General features: G+C 45.9%; 4 protein-coding genes across 5 annotated transcripts; 1 reads left to right on the top strand and 3 right to left on the bottom strand.

Moving 5' to 3' along the window:
- The first annotated feature begins 5,430 nt into the window (after positions 1-5,430).
- Positions 5,431-6,965, top strand: LOC123407721 (probable carbohydrate esterase At4g34215). The gene is made up of 2 exons (XM_045100916.1): positions 5,431-6,337; positions 6,543-6,965. The coding sequence occupies exons 1-2, from the start codon at positions 5,729-5,731 to the stop codon at positions 6,750-6,752; spliced, it is 819 nt and encodes a 272-aa protein (XP_044956851.1). The 5' UTR covers positions 5,431-5,728; the 3' UTR covers positions 6,753-6,965.
- Positions 6,966-8,994: 2,029 nt separating this feature from the next.
- LOC123407130 (putative disease resistance protein RGA1) lies at positions 8,995-13,014 on the bottom strand. The gene is given in 3 exon segments (XM_045100196.1): positions 8,995-9,160; positions 9,265-12,419; positions 12,475-13,014. Coding segments are annotated over 3 exon segments (3,852 nt in total). The 5' UTR covers positions 13,006-13,014.
- A 7,349-nt stretch (positions 13,015-20,363) lies between these two features.
- LOC123409823 (putative disease resistance protein RGA1) lies at positions 20,364-21,646 on the bottom strand. Its single transcript, XM_045102695.1, has one exon. The coding sequence runs from the start codon at positions 21,492-21,494 to the stop codon at positions 20,547-20,549; it is 948 nt and encodes a 315-aa protein (XP_044958630.1). The 5' UTR covers positions 21,495-21,646; the 3' UTR covers positions 20,364-20,546.
- A 102-nt stretch (positions 21,647-21,748) lies between these two features.
- On the bottom strand, positions 21,749-26,632 carry LOC123409821 (putative disease resistance protein RGA1). 2 transcript variants are annotated; one of them, XR_006612907.1, is made up of 2 exons: positions 22,028-25,785; positions 21,749-21,944 (listed from the first exon to the last, which is right to left on the bottom strand). XR_006612907.1 is itself a non-coding variant. In XM_045102694.1 (2 exons), exon 2 carries the CDS (start codon positions 25,546-25,548, stop codon positions 22,078-22,080), a length of 3,471 nt encoding a protein of 1,156 aa, XP_044958629.1. In that variant the 5' UTR covers positions 25,549-25,575; positions 25,792-26,632; the 3' UTR covers positions 21,824-22,077. The 2 variants fall into 2 exon arrangements, 1 of the variants encoding a protein (XP_044958629.1); XM_045102694.1 differs by adding an exon at positions 25,792-26,632 and having other exon boundaries at positions 21,824-25,575.
- Positions 26,633-27,675: the final 1,043 nt, after the last annotated feature.

The raw sequence follows: 27,675 nt of genomic DNA, 5'->3' as shown, positions 1-27,675 counted from the left end.
TGCGTATTCATACTATCATGTGTATACATGTTAATTCTACATTGGTATTAACTTAGCAATGTCTATATAGGTATGCTATTAAGTATAGAAAATAATATGTTTTTTATTTCATATAAATAGGGTAAAAACACACAACATTGTTATTATGACCTTTTAGGGAACGATATAAATCACTCTTTGTTTTCTGGGGTGCAAAATGACACATAGGGGATGTCACTCTACTTTAGTTGAACTTTAAAAAAGAAGGGAGTACATGATACATTCGGTTTGCATCATGTTTTACTGTTATTTATAATGTTTTTAATTAGTATTTCATTTTACTATACAATTATTATGCATTTTTGTCTCTTAATTTGCAAGTTACGTATAAAGAGGTAAATTACCGACAACTAGAATTCTGGACCCTCTAATGATTTTGATAATCAACCCACAATTCAATTTTAAAACAAGCCGGAGTACATACCAAATGATTTTATAAATAACATATCTATTAAACTTTAACTTCAAATTTAACATGTTATATATGAAATTTAATTAGAAAAATGTATAGAATCTAAATATAATTTAATTTTACATGTTAACCATTAAAAAAAGAAATTTGGTGTGCAAATTTAATCAATAGTGAATGATTTACCTTTCTTTTATGCCAATGCCGCTCTGGAGTGGAAAGGCGCACCTCAGCAAACCAGTATAGGAGACAAAAAAGACCATCTATATCCAAACATGCACGCCTCACCAAAACCTCACAAGAAAGAAAGTAGATATCCTATCTTATGCCGACAATTACGCCTTAGTATTGAAAACATTCAAATATGTAATGATTGCGGAGGGGCGATTCGAATGGCGATTCCGGCGACTACAGCCAGCGCTGCTCCAGGCCCCGACGCGAGAGCTAGACCGGGGGACCGCTTCTGGTTGTTGGCTGACAGTGACGACGAGAATGACCACGATGGGACTGTCGCCGGAGGTAAGCCTACGGGCATCGCTTCCCCTACTCCCTCTTGTTATATTTGTGAGGCATTTCAGGTCGGATACTTGGAGGAGGAGGTCGTCGGAGTGGTGGATGTGGTCGTTCCACACGATGATCCGGCGAGGCTGGGGCTTGTGGCCGATGACAAGATCGATATGGCGAGGTGGATTGTTCATCACAGGACTGTAGTTCGGCCATGGCATGGGCCCCTTCCCAAGGTACAATTGCCGAAGCTAACTTTGTCAGATTTCTTGACTCCTTCGTGGCAGGTGCTTCGAAACAAAAAGCGCCGGCGGTGGCCAGTGACTGAGGCGGCGCCGGCGAGGCAGATCGCACTCTGCCTCCTTCGGTGCGTGAGCGCACTCTGCCTCCTCCTCCTCTGCCTCATCCGACTAATGAGCCCACTCCGCCTACTCCTCCTCCGCCTCCTCCGGCGTGTGAGTGCACTCTGCCTCCTCCTCCTCCTTCGCCTCAACCGACTAATGATCCCACTTCGCCTACTCCTCCTCCGCTTCCCCCGACTCGTGAGCGCACTCTTCCTCCTCCTCCTCCGCCTCCTCCGGCGCGTAAGCAACCGTGGAAGAGATCCGCTGTCACTCCGGCGGCTAGCAGTACAATAGGCGGGAAGAGATTCAAATATGGTCCAAGCCTCAAGCCACTTAAAAAGTTACCATATGAGATGAGTACCGAGGAAAACGCGATAATCGTGGCTGCCTATAATAAGGAACAACTTGCACCGAAACTTCCACCTCCACAGGAGAAACTTGATTCGTTAAAGTGAAGCGATGTATGGATGCCCTTCAGAATCCACCGAAGCATCCGCTGCCATCTCACTATGAGCGAACTATCGTAAAGACACATGCTAAAGCGAAGCGGTCGGACAACTTAATAAGTAGGAGTGGTTCGAGAAGTGGGAAAACAATTCCCTAGCTCAGCAAACAGAAGAAGCAACCGTGCCCCCCCCCCCCCCCCCGCTCAAGGTGTTTACTGATGTTGATCCGGGGGTAGTGGCCCCCTAATTATCCTGGTTTCAATACAGGTGATTTCTTAAGCGATGATGTACAGTTCAAAACTGCCCGATAGTAGCCCACAGATACGAGCACGGAAAGCCTCTCGTCAAACCTGAGCAGTTGACGGAACTATCAACGATGATGCGAAGACTGCATGATTGGTACTTGAATGCCTGCAATGATGGGACCAATAGTATTTATGTGGGATATGAAGATGAGCACTTTTACAATGGAAGAGGGTCGTTGTACATTGAATTTGACGAATTATTTCAGTTATACAATCAAGACGTCCTTGACAAAACGATCGTGAACTCCTATTGTGTATAAGTATTATTTCTGTAATTAAGTCTCTATAGCTCAGCCCCTTCATTATTGCATCTGTAATTATCCTTGGTATATTTTTTAGATTGAAAGTCCTCAAATGCAAAAAAAGACAAATATATGACATTGGGTTCAGTAGCCCAGATACCGTAAATGCTCATAATATATGTAAGACTCCCATTGATACAGAGAACAACTTGCTAACTGCGTTACTTCGACAACATGACAGAAGGGAAATATTATTTCCTTACAACTTTGGGTGATTGTTACTAGTTGTCTTCTACACATTATGCTTCACTTACTCGAGGTTAAGTGTAATTGATGAGTTATGCGTGTGCACAAGTTTTACTTTATTCTGCTAATCATTAGGCTTGACGACAGTCTAGTAATTGTCTTAGACTCGCTACGTAAAGACCCTACGGAGTTGGCGCCGGTTACTGAAATGCTCTGAAAGTAAGTTCAATCATTATCACATCATATTGACAACTTTCTTTCATTTCCTCATATCAAGTAATCATTTTCTTTGCCGTGTAAGGTTTAGAAAAAGTTCACGAAAAAAGCTAAAGGTGAATGAATAAGGAGCTGCAAATTTCCTTCCACAAAGTAAGTACGCAGTACTAGCTAGTTCCACACATCTATCATTCGTTCTAGTTTCAATACCGTTATGATGCTTGATTATTATTTTAATTAAACTCTATTCTCGTAAAGTACTGCTTGAGGCAGGAATCCAGGACTAATTTATGTGGATACTTCGTTTGCGAGTGGATTCAACACACGACCTGTGAAAAGTGCAGATGTTTGAAAGAACTTGATGTACGTAAACAATATTCACATTTTTATTTTATTATCATCAACTGTGTTGAGTTTTATTCGTATATATATTGACTCGAGCGAAAGCGGGACGAACTCCTATCAATTGATCGCATACGAGCAATTCAAAAGGAATTGACGAGATTCTTTGTTGAGCATGTCATACCATCAGACGGGGAATATCGTCTAAATTTTCGCTCCGATTTTGGTGGATAAATATTAGCTAGTTAGGGATCGCAAGAGATGTTATATATTGTATATATGCATGATCGTGTATTATATGTGGTAGCATTGAGTTGTTCGACCAAGCACGGAAAAAGAGAGGTCACTTCTCTCTATATATGTTCATGACGATGTTGTGTAATTAATAGTTTCTCCATTTGCTTACAAATTTATTCAACCTACAACCGTGTAGCTTTAGGATTGGAAAATGGGAAGAGTGAGGGGCTCACCCGATGAAATGGGGGTAGACTAGAACCCTCAAACCCTCAAACCCTCTTAGAGCATCTCTAGTAGAACCTTCAAACCCTCAAACCCTTAAAAATAACCGCTTTTTTACAGTTTTCGTCCGAAAAACGGCGTAGACTAGAACCCTTAAACCCTTAAACCCGTAAATATTTTTAGAGGTCCGACCCTCAAACGCCATCGCAGCCTGTAAAAGTGAGGGTTGGGGGGAGTTTCTCCCCCCAACCTGCACTCCATTTCCTCGCGAGCGCGGGAGGAAGTTTCAGCTTCCTTCCCTCCCTCCGCAGCGCCGCCGCCGCTCCGCTCCGCCGCCCCTCCCTCGATCCGCCGCCGCCGCCCCGCCCCGGCCGCCCTCTGCCGCCGTCGGCCCGCCCTCCGCCGCCTGCCCCGTCCGCATCGCGCGGCCGTCCCTCTGCCGCCCCGCCCCGCCCCGGCCGCCCCTCTGCCGCCGCCGCCCCGCCCGCCCCTCCGCCGCCACGCCCCGGCCGCCCTCCGCCGCCGCTTCCCCGCCGCCCCGTCTGCCCCGCCAGCGTCGCCCCGTCTGCCCCGCCCCCGTCCGCATCGCCGCCCCGTCCGCAGCACCGGGCCGCCCCCGCCGCCCCTCCGCAGCGCCACCCCGCCGCAGCGCCGCCCCGTCCCCGTCGGCCCTCCGCAGCCCCGCAGCGCCGCCCCGTCCCCGCAGCCCCTCCGCAGCCCCGCCCCGCCGCAGCCCCTCCGCAGCCTGGGTCATCTCCGTCGCCTACAGCCTGGGTCATCTCCGTCAGCAACGCCTACAACCTGGGTCTGAATCAAACTTCTCTACTTCACGTTTACTGAATTTCACTGAATTTACTGAATGTGCATAGTCTCTGAACCCAAGTCTGAATGTGCAAGGCCTGTTTCAGGAACACTAAATGTGTGTGGTCTATTTAGCACATTCAGAGACTACACATAACTGTTTGGACTTCTACAGACTTTACTGAATGTGCGTAGTCTCTTTGTTTACCGAACAAAATGGTTTTGATTGCGACTGAGCAATTAACTGAGCATTTATTTTAATTGATCAGCTCCTGTTTGTGGTCTAATTCTTGTACCCTGTCTGCTGCTGTTTGTGGTGTGTGTTGTTAATGGATCTCCAGGTCGTGGATCAATAAGGAAAATCATGAAGTAATCCTGTTATCTAATCATGTGTAATTGTCTCCGTGAGTAATGCATGTGTATTGTATGTCTAAATGTCTAATTGTTCATGTAACATCATGGATTTTTATGACCTGAAATTATCATGCGTGAATAAAATCAATGGATATGGTATTCATTCTTTTTCAAACCTTATGTGTTTCTTTCTGCTTGGATGAATGGGGTACAATACAAGTTCCGCAACAAGGGACTTTTTTTGCAATTAAGTTCTCTCCTTAATTAACTTCCTGGTCATTATTGTTTTATTCGGTGTTGTAATAATAACTAGAATGATTATTGTTTTATGTCAAATGTGATTGAATTTGTGATATGTCATATGATGAAATGTGTGATATATGAACGACAGTTTTAAGGTTTGGGGTTGGGGCAAAGACTAGAACCCTCAAACCCAACCCTTATAACGAAATATTCCGTTATAAGGATTGGGTTTGAGGGTTCTAGTCTTTGCCCCTGTTTTTCAACCCTTAAAAGAGTCAAAAATGTGCAATTCTCAACCCTTAAAACTGGTTTTTGTTTTAAGGGTTTGAGGGTTCTACTAGAGATGCTCTAAAGCATCTACTATGGATGTAGTATTCGCATAGGATACCGTTTGTTTGTCTGTCTTTTTACTGCATTGCCTTTTATTAGTTCCTTCGAGGCCAGTACTACTAGTCTTTTTAGGTAAAAAAAATGCACTCTGGTAGTAATTATTCATGTGCTCTTGTGCAGTGGATTCCAAGCCCAAACAGCTCATTTGACGCCTGCTTCGAGCGAAGGCGCGGTCGCCCGTGACAGACACACATGCCCGCTGACACTGCCAGACAAGAAAGAAAGCATCACGCACCAAAGCACGCCATGGCGGATTGGCCATTGGCCCTTGCCGTACCGTACTATTTCTATACCATATCATCTCCCCACGATTGGATCCAGGCATCCATCCAGTACCGCCACCCAGTGAGCACAGCACCTAGCTACCTAGGGCCCGGCAGCCGGCACAATGGAGCCAGCGGCGGCGACGACCATCCTGCTTCTGCTGCTCGCGTCGGCCGTGGCCGTGAGCGCGCGCGGGGGCGCGGAGAGGGCGCCGACGCTGGTGTTCATCCTGGCGGGGCAGTCCAACATGGGGGGCCGGGGCGGCGCCACGTCGGGGAACCGCTGGGACGGCGTCGTTCCCCCGGAGTGCGCGCCGTCACCGCGCACGCTGCGCCTCTCGCCGTCCCTCCGCTGGGAGGAGGCCCGGGAGCCGCTGCACGCCGGCGTGGACGCGGGCAACGTGGTGGGCGTGGGCCCCGGGATGCCGTTCGCGCACGCGCTGCTCCGCTCCCCGGCCTGCCCGCGCGGCGCCGTCGTGGGGCTCGTCCCCTGCGCGCAGGGCGGCACCCCCATCGCCAACTGGTCCCGCGGCTCCGAGTTGTACGACCGGATGGTCACCCGCGCCCGCGTCGCCGGCGCCGGCACCGGGAAGAAGATTGCGGCGCTGCTGTGGTTCCAGGGCGAGGCTGACACCCTGCGGCGCGAGGACGCGCTGGCCTACGCCGGCAGGATGGAGGCGTTCGTCCGCGACGTCCGCCGGGACCTCGCCTTGCCCAACCTCCTCGTCATCCAGGTATGTCCGTCTGTCATGGCCACACCAGCTACATCCATGGATGATGTATCCATTGCTCTGGCTCCATTGATCTCTGTTGTGAAATATGTGAGTGAATGCATCATCCATGATGTCTTGGATGGATCTACTGTTCTGGCTCCATTGATCTAGATTGTGAAATACTATGTGAGTGAATGCATCATCTATGATTTCTTGGATGGAACAGGTTGGGATCGCGACGGCGCAGTGGCAGGGGAATAAGCAGGGGAAGTGGCTGGACCTGGTGAGGAAGGAGCAGAGGGCGGTGCGGGTGGCGAACCTCAAGTACGTGGACGCCATGGGGCTGCCCATCGCCAACGACATCACTCACCTCACCACCCAGGCGCAGGTCCGGCTCGGCAAGATGCTCGCCGACGCATACATATCCACGCTCTGATGATTAGTTTGGCGAAGATTAGTTGTGGACAACACAACAGATGAATAAATCTGATTCAGTATGTAGCAGTAGGATACTTGATGTGAGGCTCCCAAACAAAGTGCGGGCTTAGATTATTGCTGCCATTATTTATTGATGTACACAAAGATTGGAATCGGAAGCACTTCACACAAGAATCTCCGTGGAGGAAGACAAAAGTAAATTCGTTGCAAACTTGCAATGACTCGTGTTTTCTCGAAAAAGAAAAAAGAAAAAAGCCTCATGTTTGTGACTCTCAAACACATTGATATTGGCAGGGAAATTGGGTATGTGGTAGAACGTGGCTGGACCTACTACTTCCCCGTGATGCTTATCAAGACAAGCCGCAGAATCAACTTGGGAATAGCTTAGAGCAGCTTCAACCGGGCGATTCATTTCGTCTGTCATAGTCTATTTGAATCGTTGCGGATAAAAATGAAGGTCCAATGCGTCAATCCATTTTCAAATGCATCCATTCTCCGTCCGCATGGACCCATTCCAACCCAAATTTAGGGCTGAAATGCTTTGACGCGGACGGACCCATTTCAGGCCCAAATTTAAGACTGAAATACGTTGACGCAGACGCGAAGCGGACGCGACGCGCCCTCACATGCCCGCGTTCGTTCACGCGTAGTGCCCGATCAATAACCGTCGGTGTCTCTATTACCGACGATCGCCCATCATAGGCCCAAGCGCAAGTAGCCCATACGTCCTTTCAGAAGTCTTTCAGAAGTCGTCCCCATCTAGCCACCCGTCGCTCCCCGCCGGCGACAAACCCTAGCTGCCGCCATGGGTTTCTTCTCCGACTCGTCGGTGTCTCATGTATGCCTCAACAGCGAATCAGCGTACCAGTGCACCAGGTGAGGTGGCACTGGAAGCACCGCATCCCCTTTCCCTATCCCGGCGTCACGTTGTTGCACGACTCACATTTGGATCCAGAGAGGATCCCAGTGCCAGCGATGCGCGGTCGGTGCGGACGCATGCGAAGGAGGTGAGGCGCCTATGGCAGCAGCCGACGCCAGAGCAGCGGCAGAACCCCGTATACGTCGCAGACTCTCCCGAATGGTAGGCCTGGTTTCCATGGGAGCATGAGGAGTAGCGCCAGCGTGGCGTCTACAACGTGGTGGCTGGACCGTCGCCGCCCCTCATCGTGTGCGGAGAGGACCAAGAGGCGGAGGTCGCGTACCAGAATGCGCTGGCGCCCGTCCTGCGTGCAAGCAAAGAAGAAGAGCACCTCGAGGAGGAGGTGGAGGAGGCGGCTTACCAAGCGCGCATGGCGGAGGCCATGGCGCTCTCCGCTGTCGGCGACTGCATCGTGCCGCCGTCGCCCCCGCCGTCCCCCACCAATGTCGAGCCAGGGCCGCTGGCCCTGAAGTCCGAGCAGTATGTCTGGGATAGGGTGGTGTGCGAGTGGGTCAGCGCGCCACCCGTATGGTTGGGTGCGATGCTGGAGCAGGAGGTGACCTACGTGGAGCACCGACGGCAGCGACGGTTAGCGCAAGAGCATGCATAGGCCCAGCGGCTAGAACAACTGGAGCGCGAAGCCGAGGAGGAGGAGCAACGTGCTGCCCAGTCAGCGACAGTGCATCTACCGACGAATGACGTTGCCGCCGCCTGGGAGACGGCCTTCCCTAGTGCTGGGCCAGTGCCGATGCTTGTCGACCTCACCGGCCCCGACGACAACGACAAGGAGGACGCTTAGGAGAGTGTGTCTCCTTGTTTTTTGGCTAACTTAAATATTCTATTTAATGCAATGTGAACTCATGTGACTATCGCCGGTCTTTAAGGCTGACATTAATGTTTAATTAACGTTTTTTATATTTTTAAAATATTTATTATGTTTTTTTTGTCCCGTCTAAAAATGAGTCATGACCGCGTTGGACGCATGCGCCGATCCAATTACGAAAGCGGACATGGATATCCGTCGGGCCGATCCAAACGTATAAAATACGGACAAATCGCACATTGGTTTGGATCACGCTTTGCTCTTATAGTACCTCTATTAGTCCTCTTTGTATTCTATGTCAAAATTTGATTTTAAATTTAACTAACTTTCAATGACACGCATTAACAGTTTGTTAGTTAATTCCCTATTAAAAATTTGGTATAAAATACAAAGGGGGTTTCTAAACCAGGAGGAAAGTAGTAATACATGGATATAAATATAGTATTGCCCTAAAGAGTGAGAAGTAATGAACATTGCATTGTGCTGGGGCCGCTAATCTCATCCCAAGCTTCCATCAGGCCTTCCTCTGCTCTCCTTGAGCGCAACCAAATCTGTCCCCCTCCCCTCCCCACGCCACCGCCGTTCAAGCGTGCGCTCTGGCGAAAAGGAGGACGGCGGCCGCGGGGCGAGCAGCGGAACCTTCCTCTCTTCCCACATGTTGCAGCTGCAGGTACCATCGATTAACATTTATTTTATTTACACACAACGGAGACTGATTATTTATCAGGAGAGGGGACTCACGCGTATGCCCATTTACTTTGCAGCTACTATTCTGGATCTTCATAAATGTATCCACGTGGAACAGAGGAAAGCAAGTGGAAATACTCCCCACCTTCTCTGCATCGTCTTCCCAACTCCGGGCACCCACATATGCTTAAGACATCGAGGGCTGGCAACCGCTCCAGGAGACCATGCGGGAATTCCTCCATACCTGGACAACCATGAATCATCAATTCCCTCAGAGAAGTGAGGCCACACATGCCATCAGGCAGCACTTTCAGGCTCCTGCAGCCGCTCACATAAAGATGCCTCAGCTTGGCAACTTTGCCAAGGTTCGAAGGCAGTGCTACCACACTGCGGCAGTTCACAATCCTCAAGTGCTCCAGGGACAGCGGAAGGGTTTCCTCCTCAGACGATGAAGTGTTCCCCTCCACGTAGTCACAATATGTGATACGCAGAATGCGGAGGCGATCCATGCACCGGAGCTCCTCTGTTGGCCAGCGGACAAGATTGCTACAACCATCAATCGTCAGATCTGTCACGAACCAAAAACATTTCCAAACCATAAGTTGTGATTCGGACAATCCGAAGCTTCTGATCAAGCTGTTGGGCCCATCCAGAGTCAAACTCACAAGCTTTTCAAGAGGTCTTTGACTTTGGCTTTGCTGGGCGTCTAGAGGCAACATGGGTGTGTCTTCTGGAGACCCAAGAGTTAAGCTGACGAGAAATGGCCAGGAGCCCAAACGGATGCTCATAAAAACTGAACCATGTGCAGTACTGTGAGCTCCAACTATGCTCAACTTGCTGACAACGGGGATCGCTGGAATACGTGCAAGCTTGGGGCAATTTTTGATCTCTAGCTCTTCAAGCATCGGAAATGTTACCAGGTTATCACAACTAGGCTCTCCCATACTATTTTCTGCCCACATCTCCAGACTTGGTAACCGAACCAACTCCATCCTCTTCAACCTTGGGAAAATCTGCATAGGGGTAATGCATCCTATGGCTTCCGCATCAAGGTTATTACATAATGTGGTCAGGTTATCCATGTTTCGTAAGGACAAAAACTCAAGAGAGACCGAAAACCATACTGCAGGTATACTCTTGCATCTTGGGCAGTCGGAAATTTCGAGTTCTTCCAAACTGTTAAACATCTGAGGTTCTCCTACACTATTTTCTGCTCATATCTCCAGGCTTGGTAACTGAATCAAACACAACTTCTTCAAATTTGGGAAAAGTTGCAGAGAGGTAATGCTTCCTCCAGCTTCCACACCAAGGTTACTACATAATGTTGTCAGGTTATCCATCCTCTGTAAGACCAAAATCTCTAGAGATGTCGAGAGCCATATTACAGGGATACTCTTGCATTTCGGGCTATCAGACATTCTGAGTTCTCTCAAGCACTCAAACATCTGAGGCTTTCTCATCCATTGTGATATTTCTAGGCCATGATATCCACGTATCTCCAGTTTTTGGATATTACTATGAGGTTCTAAGCACTGAAGCACTTCTTCCACATCTCTAGGCTCATCATCTATTTCTTGGCCCCAAGAGAACAACAACTCACTTAGATTTTGCTTCTGACTGAGATTGGCTTCTTTTGCATTCCCCCCACTCTTTATCTTGTTCAAATTGAATAGTTCCAACCTATTGCTAAGGTTTTGCAAGTCTTTGAGCTGCTCTATTCCAAGGCCATCTCCGGTACCAACAACAAATGTTGTTAATACGTGAAGGTTATTCAGCAGTCCAAAGTTTGGAGACATACTTTTGAGATTCGTACAACCAGAAAGGTAAAGATAGATGAGCTTTCTCAGTCTTGCCATGTCTTCTGGTAACTGGTTCAACTTGTAACAGCCTATTAGCCTCAGTGTTTGCAAGTTATACAACACACATATTGAATCTGGCAACTTAGTGATGTTATAATCGGAGAGCTCAAGGTATCGTAGATGATTTGCATTTATGGCCTTGCAATTGACAACTGAACAAGAGCTGCAACGCAATGCTCTAAGTGATGCCGATACCTGTAGCAACTCTTTAAAATGCTTGTGTGATGCTGAAGGATCTAACAAAGTGCGAATGTTTGTTCTGCCTTTGCATAACCCATTGATTTGTTCTAATTCACCCTCTGAAATTTGCATGTGACAGACATCTTTTAACAATGATTTCTTCTGAGTCAGTTCTTTCACACTTGCACATTCATCCGTGACATCTTTTGCTAGATCATGCATTAAATCATGCATCTTACAGTTAATAGTCACATAAGTTTGTGTACCATAATTGTGTCTGAACTCTTGCTTATCTTGGAGGAAGGACCTCCAAACCAACTCATCAAAAATGAATTCTCCTCTGAGTATCAAATCCATCGTTCCCTTCTCTTGAATAAAACCATTTGCCATCCATAGTTGGATCAGCTTGTCTTTGTCCATCACATAGTCCTTGGGGAAAACTGCTAAGAATGCAAAACATTGCTTCATTTCAGATGATAGGTGTATGTAGCTCAACTTTAGGATGGACATGATCTCATCTTTCCCTCCAACATTACACCTAATATTATTTTCTTCGATGTCCTTCCATTCTTGTACTTGTTGATATGAACTTAGCAATCCACCCATTGCCTTCAGAGCAAGAGGCAGCCCTCTGCATTTGTTGACAATACGTCTGCCAATGCTGACCAACTCTGCTTGCTCCTGCCCTACACCATTGCTATATGCTTTCTCTGCAAACAATTTCCATGAATCTTGTTCACTCAGACACCCTAGCTTATGGGGTCCAAGGGTCTGCATTATGGAGGCCACTTTCTGGCTTCGAGTTGTCACGACTATTACACTTCCTGCTCCACCAACAGAACACAAAAGAGGCTTCAGGACATCCTCCCACTTCCTCTCATCTTCATTCCACACATCATCAAGCACGAGCATAAACCGTTTTTTGCCAATGACTTGCTCAAGTTTCTTTTGCAACAGCTCAATCGTGTCAGGCATGTCACATCTTCCACTTACAGCCAACTCAATGATGGATTTTAAAAGAGCAATGGAATCAAAGTTGTCGGACACGCAGTGCCACATCTTCAACTGGAAATGTTGCTGGACCCCTTTGTCATTATAGACCATCTTAGCAAGAGTCGTCTTGCCAAGACCTCCCATCCCAATGATGGGCAGCACCTGCACCCTCCGCTGATCCTGCTGGTCCAGCAACAACTTCACATATCATCATATCTTCCAGTTTCGAGTGTGCAGTTGAAGATGTGGAAATAAGCAACAACTTCTCCTTATCATCATATCTTCCAAAGATCTGGGTAGTCTCGTCCAGTTTCGAGTGTGTCTGCCGCCAAAGATGTTGGCGCTCCTCCCTACGGACAGAACTCTCCAGGCCAAACATGTTCATCTCCATAACCAACTTATTGATCTTCTTGAGGACGTTCTTGAGTTTCCTGCTCATTTCAAAGCGGAAGAGCAGCGGGCTGTGGCGCGTGATGTAGCTGAATGCCTTTCTGGTAGTGGACTTGCCAATCTTAGACTCGCGACGCAGCGCCTCGTATTGGAAGTCGTCGAGCACGTCGTCGGCCTCGTAGGCGACGGACTTGAGCTCCTTCATCCATCTCTTGACATAGGAATTTTTCTCGCTCATCTCCTCAGCATTTGCCAGCTTGCACTCGACGGCTAGTAGATGCCGCTCGAGTGTTTGGCGGTCGTCGTCGAGGCCACACATGCGGGTCACCGTCTCGACGAGTGCGTCTGTGGCCTTGCCAGCCACACCGCGCACTATAGGGAGAAGCAGTGACTCCGCCATGATATTGCAGATCAGAAGAATAGGCAACTGCAGCACATGAAAGAACATATAAAAGCAATTAAGCACTAAGAGAACACCAAACAACCTTGTTATCTTCCTATTGAGCCAGGAAACATTGTGCTCCTAGATTCAAAGCATGGCTTACCACCTTGTAATCCCCCATCTATTTTACTTTATGTCTTCTATAGTTCGACAGTAGCTTAGCTTGTATAGATGTTGTACATACTTTTAAATACATATACATAAAAACTTCATGTTTTGTACAGCTAAACAAACAGAAGATGAAGAACCAAAGGAGAGAAAAACAAGGTAAAGATTGAGGAGAGCATTCACCTCAGCAACGCCCAAATTTGATGGTTGGTGAAAGAGCGATACTGTTGTTCGTTCGTCGCCGGCACAGTGCAGATCTCTCACGCGTCAAGGCTGCTTGGTTTGGGAATGAGAGTTATAAGCTCAAGGAATCCAATAGCTGAGTTGTAATATTGCCTGGCCCCTTAATTTATGTGGAGATAATCAAGGTGCGGTGCGGTGCGGTTGTTGGAAAGGAATCCAAAAGCGACTGATACATGTACCTAACGTTACCACTTCAGTATCATATTTTGGTTCATTTGCTTTGTAACTTAAAATAATTCTGTTGGCCACTGCTCCAGGACAAATTGAAAACCAGAAATCCCACACTCAGGAAGGAATTTATCTGTGGAATGTATCACCTATGAACAATATGTGTACGTACGGGTGGCCCCTCACTTATTTATAGCTATATATGGTATCACTATTGTTGGATATTTCTACAATTTCCTTAATTCAATATACTTCCAAATACTCTTATACCTGTACGCAACTGTTTTTAGATCATTTTAGCATTTGCCATCGTGTTACTGTGGTGAAGTGTATCCTGTTCCATTTAACCTTCTTTACTGTGGTGAAGTGCAGATCTCTCATGTGGTGATGGTGTCTAATCGTTCAGTTACTACCAATAATTGTGCAAGGAAGCATTCGCTCAGAAAAAAAGGCAGTCGGAAAGCGTGTGAGGCTTGGTTTATTATTGTGGAAATGTTGTACAGGCTGACATCACTCCCTTTTCACTCGTTGGTGGCGGTCTCCGCCCACCTCAGTCGCTGGCGGCTGGCAAGCTTCCCCACCGCATGGCCCGTTTCCCTTCCTGGCTCCTGCTCTCCTCGCCGGCAACCGGTCCCCGTTCCGCCCCTTCATCGTTGCGTTCGGCTCCTTGACGCTGCGATGCACCTCGAGACGTCTGTGCGGTCAGCCCCGTCCCGCCGTGCTCCCTTCGTCGGTGTTAGCTCCTGGCGCGGTGACAGCTGTGGTAAGGCGGGAGACCCTCGCTGCTCCCCCGTGACCCGCGGGCTGAGCCGTAGCCTAACGTGCTACCGGGCCGACATGGGCCACTTGGCGGGACACCGACAGGCCGTGGCCAACGCCCCCTCCTTGGGGCTTGGGCCGGCGCGGTCCCTCCTTGCTTGGCCGATTCCTCGGCCGATCTGCCCGCCTGCCGGCTTCCCCCACCTCCCGACTCCTCATTTCCCCCAGCTCCCGCTGCCCTACTCCCGTCCCTAGCCGTCCCGTCGTCGCCGCACCTCCCCCCTGCTCCGGCGCTCCCCCGGCCTCCGATGCCGCACAAATGGGGGGACGACGAGGACTGCAACAAGCGTCCGCTGGATGATCGGCGCGATCCTCCTCGCCCCTCTCCCGACACCATGCGCTGCGAAGATGACCTTCGTTGTCAGCTCTCCTCCCGGGAGCGCCGCTCGCGTCCCCGCCTGGAGCATTGCTCCCCCCCCCCCCCCCCCCCTCCGCTCCCCTGGACCGAGAGGGCCATCCCAGACGCTCCCGCTCCCCTTCCCCGGAGACGTGGCGGAGCTCTCGCCGGTGGTCTCGCTCCCCAACCCGACGTCGGGACCGCAGCTGTTCCCCGGCTCGCTCGGGCCGGTCTCTGCCTAGCATGCAACAACAACGACAATAACCGGATGCGCATGCACCATCCCCTCCCCGCCGTTACCAGCCTCCGTGCGGTGAACCCAGCTCCCCCCTCCAATGGCACTGGGGCGACTAGGGGTCGCCCAGGGGCAAAGAAGAAGAAGAGGAAGCTCGGCTGGGGTGGAAGCAAAGAAGAAGAAGAGGAAGCTCGGCTTGGGTGGAAGCAAAGAAGAAGAAGAGGAAGCTCGGCTTGGGTGGAAGCAAAGAAGAAGAAGAGGAAGCTCGGCTTGGGTGGAAGCAAAGAAGAAGAAGAGGAAGCTCGGCTTGGGTGGAAGCAAAGAAGAAGAAGAGGAAGCTCGGCTTGGGTGGAAGCAAAGAAGAAGAAGAGGAAGCTCGGCTTGGGTGGAAGCAAGTAATGAAGAATAGCACTCGCTCAGCAAAGAGTGGTATTTACCACAGTAATACCTACTACTCATAAGTATCTCCCATAAGGAATACTAAAAACTTCTCATTTATAGATAAAGTCAATGAGGTGGTGAGAAAGCGATGCTTGTAGCAAAAGGGTTCACGCAGAGACCCGACAACAAATTATGATGCAACATACACTCTTGGTATGAGTGGAATTAAGTTTCGATAATAAATATCATTAGCAGTACAAATAATATTATCCATGCAGTTAATGGATGCAATAACTACATACTCATATGAGTTACTCGTTTTGTAAATTTATAACGAAGTCCTTGAAGGCCTTACAATTCCAAATCCAAAATAAATCGCAACATATTTGTGTAAAATTTCAGAAGTGACTCTATGGCTTAAAATAATCGGAGATCATATGGTACTACCGACTAAATGAGTTCCTTCTTCAAAGCATTACTCAAAGGATGATAATTGTTTATGTATTAATAAAGGAATCCCAAAATTTGATTTCCTTACATCACCTCTGTGTATATCGATGATTTCGTCATCAATGTCTCTACAAGACCTTAACATACATAAAATCATCTCAAGACGGAAAATTTGGATTCATCCAAATTTAGTTTAAGTTTACAAACTTGAGCATTCTCTCAAGAATACATATCAGTCTACATATATCCAAAACATATACGAGAAGTTTGATTTGGATATATCATATCAATAAATGACATGTATGGTCATACTGCCCCGATCGGGTACAAATATATTGTTACCTAGGGGTGATAATGAAGTGAAATAAAGACGCGAAGTTCTATCTCACTAATATCAAAGCACTCATATAATTACAAACTATGTCACGCGTGACACCATGTTTTTCTATGTTTGTTTAGAGTGCAACCCACAACAAAAGGTACATGCTTGATATATGGAATATCATCCTATATCTGAAGCTCACAATAAATCTTGGACAATTCCATCAGGAAATACAAGATATGACCATGATATGATATAATGACATTGGCTCTTTATTTGATCCCAACGACGTCATATCAATGACTGAATTTGCTAGAATATCCTTCACATGGAAGTCATCCAAATGGATTTTAATGGTTATTCCAGTTATCATTCTGACATACTTGCTTTATCTAAAAGCATTGAAAATATGCATAACTCAGTAGAATGGTTAACCACACTCAAAATCATGTTGTTGAGATTCATGAGAATCACCTAACTTGATTTATCAAGATACTTCCACTTGTGTTACTTAATACCTACAGGTTATATGAAGAGCAATATCATAAATTACATTGCTCGGAAATTACTTATCCTCACGGATTATAAAAAAGTGAGGAAATAATTTGCAAACAAAATAATATTATAATCTAACAGACTATACACAATCTCATGTTCATGTCAATGGAATTGGTATGAGACATCCTCCATATTTGCAAAGTTCGGGGGGGAGTATTCTCCCAAACTATAACCTATTAACAATCATCAGATTGCATATATTATACTCTTTTTTCCTTGATGAGTTTCCCCTAATGGTTTCTCATAAAAGATTTTTAACGAGATAATATAAACACAAGTGTCTATATATGCCATATCATTTTCTCCTTATATTTTTCTCACTGGGTTTTAAAGGAGTTTTCAATGGCATGTATGATTGCACTCTTTTCCCTTATGAGTTTTCTCTCAAAGTTTCTCATGATGGTTCTTAGTTGAGGCAATAGCTTCTCAAAGATCATATCTCATACTTTCTATTTTCCCTATCGCGGTTTTTAAAGGAAGTACTCAAGACATATTAATTGTTCTCTACACTCACCAATGAGTTTTCTCTTTCTTCAAAGGTTTTTCTCATATGAGTTATCAAGAGACAATAATCATTATATGTTGCATTACTTTCTCCTTATTATTTTTCCCACTGGGTTTAAAGGAGTTTTAGCAACATATGTGCACAATTCTCCTCATATTTTTTCCACAGGGTTTTTCGAGGAGATTTTCAACATTACTCAAAGAATTTGTCAAGATGATGGATATACCCAAGAAGAGGCGTTGTACAAGGGGGAGTGTTAAGAATAGAATAGCTGCTTATTAATTAAGTTGGTTAGGATAAAGTTAATTCTTAGATAGGTTACTTAGTCCTTAAGCAACCATACACTTCCTTGACTCTCAAGGAAACTATGTAATAACTTTGTCCTTAGTTAACCTCAAGTTACTTAATTCTCAAGTAACATGTATACTTCCGCCCGGATATAAATACCCACTTCTATCATTAATAAAGACTAATGAATCATCTTTCATCCATCTCTCTCGTTCTTTACTTTCTACTTCAAACAACTCCAACCAACTATTCGTGTGGAAATTTTCTGTACCGTCATGCCAAGTGACTCCAACCAACTATTGCACAACAATAACCAACTTTGAGCATGCATTATTTTTCCAACTTGTCAGATGGGACAATATATAAGCGAGAGACATGTATGCATCTACTGTGAAGACTGAAGACTTGTTCTCACTTGTGTAGCTAACGGTTCTGCAGCAATAGGCGAGACTGTCACTTGTTCCATGGCGTACTAGCTAGACGAGACCTGGCAACCCCTTCTTTTTGCTATATATCAATAAAATTCTAGATTATATAACAAAATTTCATATTTTGGTGAATTAGTTCAGTGACGTCAAGAGTTAAGAGGTAAATAGATTGTTCAATTTGAGAGAAGTTAGATTATGCACGATGCATGGAAAGGATTTTTGCACCAGCTTTCTTCATACCAACAGTATAAATTGTTAAATTTCTGCTGTTATGATCGTCGAAAAATAAATAATTGAGAAACTGGGCACACCTCCATGAGTAAAAACAGATGACACGACCATTATTAACCGTTAGGTTGCAAACGTAGGGATGAGAATGATTGTAAAACATCATTAATTTTGTAGTGAAACAATAGTCTGACGTTTCTAAGCTATTTCGGAAAAGTTTCTGAACTATTTTGGAAAAAGAAAGTTTATGAACCAAGAAAGGTTACACAATCGCTATATGCCTATATCATACTATCTATTGTTCTCGCTGCTGTACCCGACACACAACAGAATCATGTATTCCCTTCATAAAAAAATATAAAAGCATTTAGATCATTAAAATAATGATCTAAATATTTTTTATTTTCTTTATAAAGGGAGTAGCCAAAAGCATATAAAACCAGAGGTTCATTTTTGCCTTATTTATATGGGGTCATTACTGAATTTTTTTTATACGCCGAGTGTAAGGCTCTTCGTTGAGAACCAAATCACGGGCTCTCGGCAAACAAATATATGCCGAGAGCCCCCCTCGGCAAACAAGTGTTCACGAAAACTACGTCCCTTTGTCGACAGTGGCTCACCGCGAACATGAGCCGAACAGCAAACGGAGCAAACGTCGAGCGTTACTCTCGGCAAAGAGAAGCCATGTGGCATTGCCATCGGGAACTGACGGTGCCGTCACTCGGTTTAACTATACCGAGAGCAGCTACATCATCCTCGGTAAAAACACGTCACGTAAACATTTTCTTACCTGACGTGTGGTCCCAATGGTCTCCTGGAGTATACGATTCATGAAAGGAATGTCGTGAACAGGTGAACGGTTACACTAATACCGACTATAAAGGGTTTTCAACTAGGCAACAGGCACATGATCAATTTACACCAATTATTGCTATAGAGGTACAACTTGCTGTTCACACCAATTTGACTTTATATTATGAACTTTTTGCCCAGAAGTCATCAGGGGCTTCTCCTTCGTGGATTTTACTTTATACAAGTACAATAGAAGTTTATTTTATCGTCGACGTAGTGGCTTTATTTATCTCTAAAATCCTTCTCCAGCGACCCAATGAAGCCCAGCCCAGCCCAGCCCAGCCCTCTGCTAGTGTCCATTGGGTCCATCAATCCATCCAGATCCTGACCATAGTGGTTGTACTGACGCTGCATCTTTGTGGCTAGCTCTCCCCCACTCCGCATCTCGCTAGCTCCACCCTCGAGAATCGAGATGAACCACCGCCGCTCGTCGCTGTAGCGTGCGCTCTGGCCGGTAGGTCGGTCGGCTTGCAGAAATCCGGACCCCGGTAGGCAGGCAGCTGCAGGTACGTACATCGAGCCATCGTGTGAGCAATCCATGTTATTATCCGCAGAACCATTTCTTTTCTTTAGTGGCATCAGATTAAGCAGCAGTCTCGTTTAAGCGATCTCTGTATTTATCCATGCAGGCTCAGTTGATTTGCCTCCATCAATTTGATTCTAAGGCAAGAGGAAAGTCCAAGTTTGTGGTCAGATTTTTTAACTGAAGCCATTCATGGTCTCTAATGGATCTGCTGTATGAGACGGTGGCATCAGAATTCAGGTTCCTCTGCCTTTGCTCATGGTCTTGAAAGCCTGTCCGGATTCTAAGTTTCTAACTCTCCCAAACCTGAAATCATTGGCAAGTTGAAACCAAAATTGGATGTGCTTGGCGTCAGTTAGTACCAAATGTTCACAACTCCCACTTAACAGTTACAGGAAGTACTCCAGTAGAGATGAAGCAACAATATTTACTTTAGGGGAATCGTAGCAATGCAAAAGAGTTGTGGAATCCATATTTGAAAAAGGAAGAGACTCTGCTGCCCACGGCGTGCATCTCTGCTTCGTCAGCGCCTGGATGTGGTGAGGAAGGAGCCCGGCTCGGCATGGACGCATACATCACCATGCTTTGGTTGCCGGATTACAAGTGGTCACTGAATAAATACTAGCTATCCTTAATTCCATGCAAGAGTTAATTTGGTGGGTGATGATTACTTGTGGACAACAGATGAATAAATCTGCTCTAGTCTCTGCTCTTTACTAGTAGTATCAGGATTGTTCATGTCAGGCTCCCAAAGGCACCAACTCAAGGAAGGCGCAATCACGATTGAGGTCAGATTATTACTCCCATTCTTATCTTATGTGCATTGTAGGAAATTGGAACAATCCCATCACCAGTATGTATGATATCGCCATTGTGTGGAAGAAGTTTATTTATTATCTACCTGAAAAGAATATTTACTGTTATAACACAGACTGGTTGTCTACACACACACACACAAAAACAGTGACGTACACAAAGATTGGAATCGGAAGCAGTTCATAAGAATCTCCGTGGAGGAAGGCAAAAATAAATTCTTTGCAATGGCTCGTGACTCTCAAACGCATTGATATTGGCAGGACAATCCGGAGCTTCCGATCAAGCTGTTGGGCCCTTTCAGAGTCAAACTCTCAAGCTTTTCAAGAGGTCTTTCACTTTGGCTTTGCTGGGCGTCCAGAGGCAACATGGGTATGTCTTCTAGAGACCCAAGAGTTAAGCTAACGAGAAATGGCCAGGAACCCAAACGGATGCTTGTAAAAACTGAACCGACTGCAGTACTGTGAGCTCCAACTATGCTCAACTTGCTGACAACGGGGATCGCTGCAGTACTTGCAAGCTTGGGGCAATTTTTGATCTTTAGCTCTTCAAGCATCGGAAATGTTACCAGGTTATCACAACTAGGCTCTCCCATACTATTTTCTGCCCACATCTCCAGGCTTGGTAACTGAATTAACCTCATCTTCTTCAACCCTGGGAAAATCCGCAGAGGGGTGATGCATCCTCCGGCTTCCGCATCAAGGTTATTACATAATGTGATCAGGTTATCCATCCTCTCTAAGACCAAAATCTCTAGAGAGACCGAGAACCATATTACAGGGATACTCTTGCATTTTGGGCAGCCAAACATTTTGAGTTCTCTCAAGCAGTCAAACATCTGAGGCTTTCTCATCCATTGTGATATTTCTAGGCCATGATATCCACGTATCTCCAGTTTTTGGATATTGCTATGAGGTTCTAAGCACTGAAGCACTTCTTCCACATCTCTAGGATCATCATCTATTTTCTGGTCCCAAGTGAACAACAACTCACTTAGATTTTGCTTCTGACTGAGATTGGCTTCTTTTGCATTCTCCCCACCCTTTATCTTGTCCAAGTTCAACAGTTCCAACTTATTGCTAAGGTTTTGCAAGTCTTTGAGCTGCTCTATTCCAAGGCCATCTCCGGTACCCACAACAAATGTTGTTAATATGTGAAGGTTGTTCAGCAGACGGAAGTTTGGAGACATATTTTTGAGACTCACACAACCAGAAAGGTAAAGATGGATGAGCTTTGTCAATCTGGTAACTGTTGCAACTGCCGGCAGTCTATGAGCCTCAGTGTTTGCAGGTTATACAACATACATATTGTATCTGGCAACCTAACGATGTCAGACCCTGAGAGGTCAAGATAACGTAAATGTTTTGCATTTATGGCCTTGCAAATGACAATTGGAGAAGGGGATCCGGAGCAATGCAATGCCCTTACTGACGCAAATACATGTTGCAACTCCTTAATTTCCTTGTGTGATCTGCTTGGAAACTTATAAAGATGATCCTCCCATGATTCTGAAGGAGATAACAAAGTGCGGAGGTATGTTCTGCCTTTGCATAACCCACTGATTCGTTCGAATTCAGCCTTTGACATTTGCATGTGACAAATACCTTTTGATAATGCGGAGGCTTTCAGAGATTCATACCTGCAGTTGCAGGTACCATCGATTAACATTTATTTTATTTACACACAACGGAGACTGATTATTTATCAGGGGAGGGGACTCACGCGTATGCCCATTTACTTCACAGCTATTATTCTGGATTTCCATGGCGCCGTCATCGCGAAATGTCTTTACGTGGGACAGAGGAGAGCAAGTGGAAATACTCCCCACCTTCTCTGCATCGTGTTCCCAACTCCGGGCAGTCATGTATGCTCAAGTGTTCGAGAGCTGGCAACCGCTCTAGGAGACCATGCGGGAATTTCTTCATACTTGGACAATTCCAAATCCATAATTCCCTCAGAGAAGTGAGGCCACACATCCCATCAGGCAGCACTTTCAGGCTCCTGCAGTAACTCACATTGAGACGCCTCAGCTTGGCAAGATTTCCAAGGTTCCAAGGCAGTGCTACTACACTGCGGCAGTTTCCGATCGTCAAACCCTCCAGGGACAGCGGAAGGGTTTCCTCCTCAGACGATGAATTTTTCCCCTCCAGGTTGTCACAATTTGTGATACTCAGAAAGCGGAGGCGATCCATGCACCGGAGCTCCTCTGTTGGCCAGCGGACAAGATTGCTGCAACCATATATCTTCAGATTTCTCACGAACCGAAAACATTTCCAAACCATAAGTTGTGATTCGGACAATCCGAAGCTTCTGATCAAGCTGTTGGGCCCTATCAGAGTCAAACTCTCAAGCTTTTCAAGAGGTCTTTGACTTTGGCTTTGCTGGGGGTCTAGAGGCAACATGGGTATGTCTTTTAGAGACCCAAGAGTTAACTCAGCAAGAAATGGCCAGGAACCCAAACGGATACACATAAAAACTGAACCGACTGCACAACCGTGAACTCCAACTATGCTCAACTTGCTGACAACGGGGATCGCTGGAATACTTGCAAGCTTGGGGCAATCTATGATCCTTAGCTCTTCAAGCATTGGAAATGTTACCAGGTTATCACAACTAGGCTCTCCCATACTATTTTCTGCCCACATCTCCAGGCTTGCTAACTCAATCAACCTCATGTTCTTCAACCTTGGGAAAATCCGCAGAGGGGTGATGCATCCTCCGGCTTCCGCATCAAGGTTATTGCATAATGTAGTCAGGTTATTCATCCACTGTAAGACCAAAATCTCTAGAGAGACCGAGAACCATATTAGAGGGATACTCTTGCATTTTGGGCAGCCAAACATTTTGAGTTCTCTCAAGCAATCAAACATCTGAGGCTTTCTCATCCATTGTGTTATTTCTAGGCCAACATATCCGCATATCGCCAGTTTTTGGATATTACTGTGAGGTTCTAAACACTGAAGCACTTCTTCCACATCTCTAGGCTCATCATCTATTTCTTGGCCCCAAGAGAACAACAAGTCACTTAGATTTTTCTTCTGGCTGAGATTGGCTTCTTTTGCACTCTCCCCACTCTTTATCTTGTCCAAGTTCAATAGTTCCAACCTATTGCTAAGGTTTTGCAAGTCTTTGAGCTGCTCTATTCCAAGGCCATCTCCGGTACCCACAACAAATGTTGTTAATATGTGAAGGTTGTTCAGCAGACCAAAGTTTGGAGACATACTTTTGAGACTCTCACAACCAGAAAGGTAAAGATGGATGAGCTTTGTCAATCTTGCCATGTCTTGTGGTAACTGTTGCAAGTCATGGCAGTCTATGAGCCTCAGTGTTTGCAGGTTATACAACATACATATTGAATCTGGCAACCTAACGATGTCAGACTTTGAGAGGTCAAGATACCGTAAATGTTTTGCATTTATGGCCTTGCAAATGACAATTGGAGAAGGGGAGCGGGAGCAATGCAATGCTCTTACTGACGCAAATACATGTTGCAACTCCTTAATATCCTTGTGTGATCTGCTTGGAAACTCATAGTTAAAATCCTCCCATGATTCTGAAGGAGATAACAAAGTGCGGAGGTATGTTCTGCCTTTGCATAACCCACTGATTCGTTCGAATTCAGCCTTTGACATTTGCATGTGACAAATACCTTTTGATAATGCTTTATGCTGAGACAATTCTTCTATACTTGCGCATTCATCTGTGACATCTTTTGCAAGATCATGCATTAAGTCATGCATTTTACATAGAACTGTCTCATATTTTGTGTTACCAAACTTGCCAGCATATTTTACTACCACTTTCTCATCTTGGAGGAAGGACCTCCAAACCAACTCATCAAAAATGAATTCTCCTCTGAGTATCAAATCCATCGTTCCCTTCTCTTGAATAAAACCATTTGCCATCCATAGTTGGATCAACTTGTCCTTGTCCATCACATAGTCCTTGGGGAAAACTGCTAAGAATGCAAAACATTGCTTCATTTCAGATGATAGGTGTGTATAGCTCAACTTTAGAATAGACATGATCTCATCTTTCCCTCTAACAGTATCCCTTATATTACTTTCTTCGATGGCCTTCCATTCTTGTACTTGCTGATATGAACTTAGCAATCCGCCCATTGTCTTGAGAGCAAGAGGCAACCCCCTGCATTTGTTGATAATACGTTTGCCAATGCTGACCAACTCTGCTTGCTCCTGCTCTTTACCATTGCTATATGCTTTCTGTGCAAACAATTGCCATGAATCTTGTTCATTCAGACATGCTAGCTTATGGGTTCCAAGGGTCTGCATTATAGAGGCCACTTTCTGGCTTCGAGTTGTGACAACAATGACGCTTCCTGGTCCACCAACAGAACACAGAAGAGGCTTCAGGACATCCTCCCACTTCCTCTCATCTTCATTCCATACATCATCAAGCACGAGCATAAACCTGTTTTGGCCAATGACTTGCTCAAGTCGCTTTTGCAACAGCTCAATCGTGTCAGGCATGTTACAACTTCCATTTGCAGCCAACTCAATGATGGATTTCAAAAGAGGAATGGCATCAAAGTTGTCTGACACGCAGTGCCACAACTTCAACTCGAAATGTTGCTGGACCTCTTGGTCATTATACACCATCTTTGCAAGAGTCGTCTTGCCAAGACCACCCATCCCAAATATGGGCAATACCTGCACCTTCTTCTGATCCTGCTGGTCCAGCAGCAACTTCACCACCACCTCCTTATCATCTTCCCTTCCAAAGATCTGGGTAGTCTCGTCCAGTTTTGAGTGCGTCTGCCGGCAAGGATGTTGTTGCTCCTCCCTACGGACAGAACTCTCCAGGCCAAACCTGTTCATCTCTTCAACCAACTTACTGATCTTCTTGAGGACGCTCTTGAGTTTCCTGCTCATTTCAAAACGGAAGAGCAGCGGGCTGTGGCGCGTGATGTAGCTGAGTGCCTTTCGGGTAGTGGACTTGCCAATCTTTGATTCGCGGCGCAGTGCCTCATACTGGAAGTCGTCGAGCACGTTGTCAGCCTGGTAGGCGACGGACTTGAGCTCCTTCATCCAGCTCTTGACATAGCGATTTGTCTCGCTCATCTCCTCAGCGTTGACCAGCTTGCACTCGACGGCTAGTAGATGCCGTTCGAGCGTTTGACGGTCGTCGTCGAGGCCACACATGCGGGTCACCGTCTCGACAAGTGCATCTGCAGCCTTGCCAGCCACGCCGCGCACTAGAGGGAGAAGGAGTGACTCTGCCATGGTCTTGCAGATCGGAGGAATAGGAAACTGCAGCATATGAAAGAACAGAAAAGCAATTAGGCACTGACAGAACACTGAACAACCTTGTTATCTTCCAAAGCACGTCTCCTAGCTCCAAACCAAGTAATCCCCCTTCTATTTACTTACTTTCTTAGATATGGATGTTTTGCACAGCTAAGAAAAAAGAAGATGAACAACCGATGAAGAGCAAAACCAGAGGTAAGGATGGAGGAGAGCATTCACCTTACCAACGCCCAAATTTGTCGCCGGCCTTGTGCAGATCTCTCACGCGTCGAAGGCTCTGCTTGGTATGGGAAAGTGAGGTTGCTGGAGAGAGGATGCAAGCAAATTCAGATCTGAGATGTATATTGACTGGCAGGTACCTACTGGCGGCCTCTCAATTATTTGGAGACAAATATGGCGTGTGCTCTGTTCCCCTGTGCGGTTGTTGGAGAGAAGGACTGTCGATGGGTGGCCCCTGCAACTTGTTTTATTTGCAATCATACATCACTATTGTGAGTATATTTTTATGATTTCATAATTCTATATGTGGCCAGATACTCTGTTTTACCTACAACTGAATGTTCTTAAGATCGCTTAGCATTGGCACTGTGTAAGCCCGGTGAAGTTTATTTTTCTGTGTTTAATAATCTTCTTTAGACCATCCAATCCACTGTAGATGGTGTCTAATTGTTCAGTTACTACAAATGATTCTAACCAAATAATGTGAACAGAGTGCACCACTTTCCAACTTACAATAATTGAAGAGAGAAGCATGGCATGCATGCATCTGCTCTGAAGGCTTTTCTCACAAATGGTTCTGCAGGAATCCAGAGCTACTGATGCTCCTCATTTATTTGCAATTGTATTCCATTACTACTTCAGTTTCATATTTTGGACAAATTGAAAACCAGAAACCGGGCACCTATGTGTGGAATGTATCACCTATGTTATTGCAAGAAAATTCTGAAGAGGTGCTCCTGTATCAGTTCTCTTCATGATGCAGCGGCCCAAGTGAAAACTCAATTCTCAACCCTCTAGAGCTTAGATCACCAAAAAATATCGGTTCTATCAACGGCAAATGGAGATCGTTTTAGCATTCCCGCTGTGGAAGTGCGGTGAAGTTTATTCTTCTGTGTTTAATAATCTTCTTTCGACAATCCAGTGTAGATGGTGTCTAAATGGTCAGTTACTACAAATGATTCCAACCAAATAATGTGGACAGCATGCACCACTTTCCAACTTGTTGATAGGACAATAATTGAAGAGAGAAGCATCACATGCATGCATCTGGTGTGAAGACTTCTCTCACCTGTGTCACTAATGGTTCTGCAGGAATGTATGGCGGGGCCAGCTCTATGGCTTGTATCTTTCCTGTATTTTTGTATTTGTACATTTGCTATCTATGTCGTATGTACGGTTTTCTTACTCATATAAATACAAGTAACGTATGCTTGCGGGGGTATGGTTTTAGAAAAGAAAAAAAACTTCAGTTCAACCCCCTCACAATGTAAAAGATATTATTTTTTTGGAACGAAGCTTAAAAAGGAGCCTAATTTTAAATTAATAAAGCCATCAACCGGCCAGAAGTACAAGACCAAGGCCACCAACAAAGCAACGGCTAAAAGATACAAGAGAGAAATAAGAACAACTTACAACACTACACCTACAACCAGTAAACAGAAAATTATAATAAAATGCAGCTGATTGAGGATAAGCCCCCTACACCTAGGCCCCTGAAACGACTACGAAAGAAGCTACGAGGTAATGCAACCGCCTGCACAGGTCGGACACATGACTGAACCAGGAACTAGAGATGACACAAGAAATGCCTTCTTTAACACCGAAGGGTGTCCTTTCCCCTTGCCTAGGCTCGAAGACGCCGTACCTTGAAGTGTAGAGATGCTCACTCGAGAGGTTGGGCTCGAGTTCGGGCCAACCATTAAAAACAACCAACAACATGCCGGAACACATAGAAGCCACCTGCACCGCGGGCACCAAAGGAGAGAGATGAAAGAGGGTAAGCAGCCGGGAGAGTTGCCAAAAGGAAGAAGCTGCCGAGCCACGTGGCGCAGATTAGGACCGAGGTGCACATGAACTAGCCGTAGTTGGCACCAACGCGCTGGT

The sequence above is a fragment of the Hordeum vulgare genome, chromosome 7H (genome assembly GCF_904849725.1).
Source record: "Hordeum vulgare subsp. vulgare chromosome 7H, MorexV3_pseudomolecules_assembly, whole genome shotgun sequence".
In the NCBI taxonomy this organism is placed as follows: Eukaryota; Viridiplantae; Streptophyta; class Magnoliopsida; order Poales; family Poaceae; genus Hordeum; species Hordeum vulgare.
Note: the sequence above shows the minus strand (reverse complement) of the source record. Positions and strands in the feature narration are given on the sequence as shown.

Excerpts from the sequence above, each read along its gene's own strand:
- LOC123407721 (XM_045100916.1), top strand. The coding sequence starts at position 5,729 with ATGGAGCCAGCGGCGGCGACGACCATCCTGCTTCTGCTGCTCGCGTCG. Across the intron at positions 6,338-6,542 it reads CCAACCTCCTCGTCATCCAG|GTTGGGATCGCGACGGCGCA; the intron begins GTATGTCCGTCT and ends TGGATGGAACAG.
- LOC123409823 (XM_045102695.1), bottom strand. The coding sequence starts at position 21,494 with ATGTCTCCAAACTTCCGTCTGCTGAACAACCTTCACATATTAACAACA.
- LOC123409821 (XM_045102694.1), bottom strand. The coding sequence starts at position 25,548 with ATGGCAGAGTCACTCCTTCTCCCTCTAGTGCGCGGCGTGGCTGGCAAG.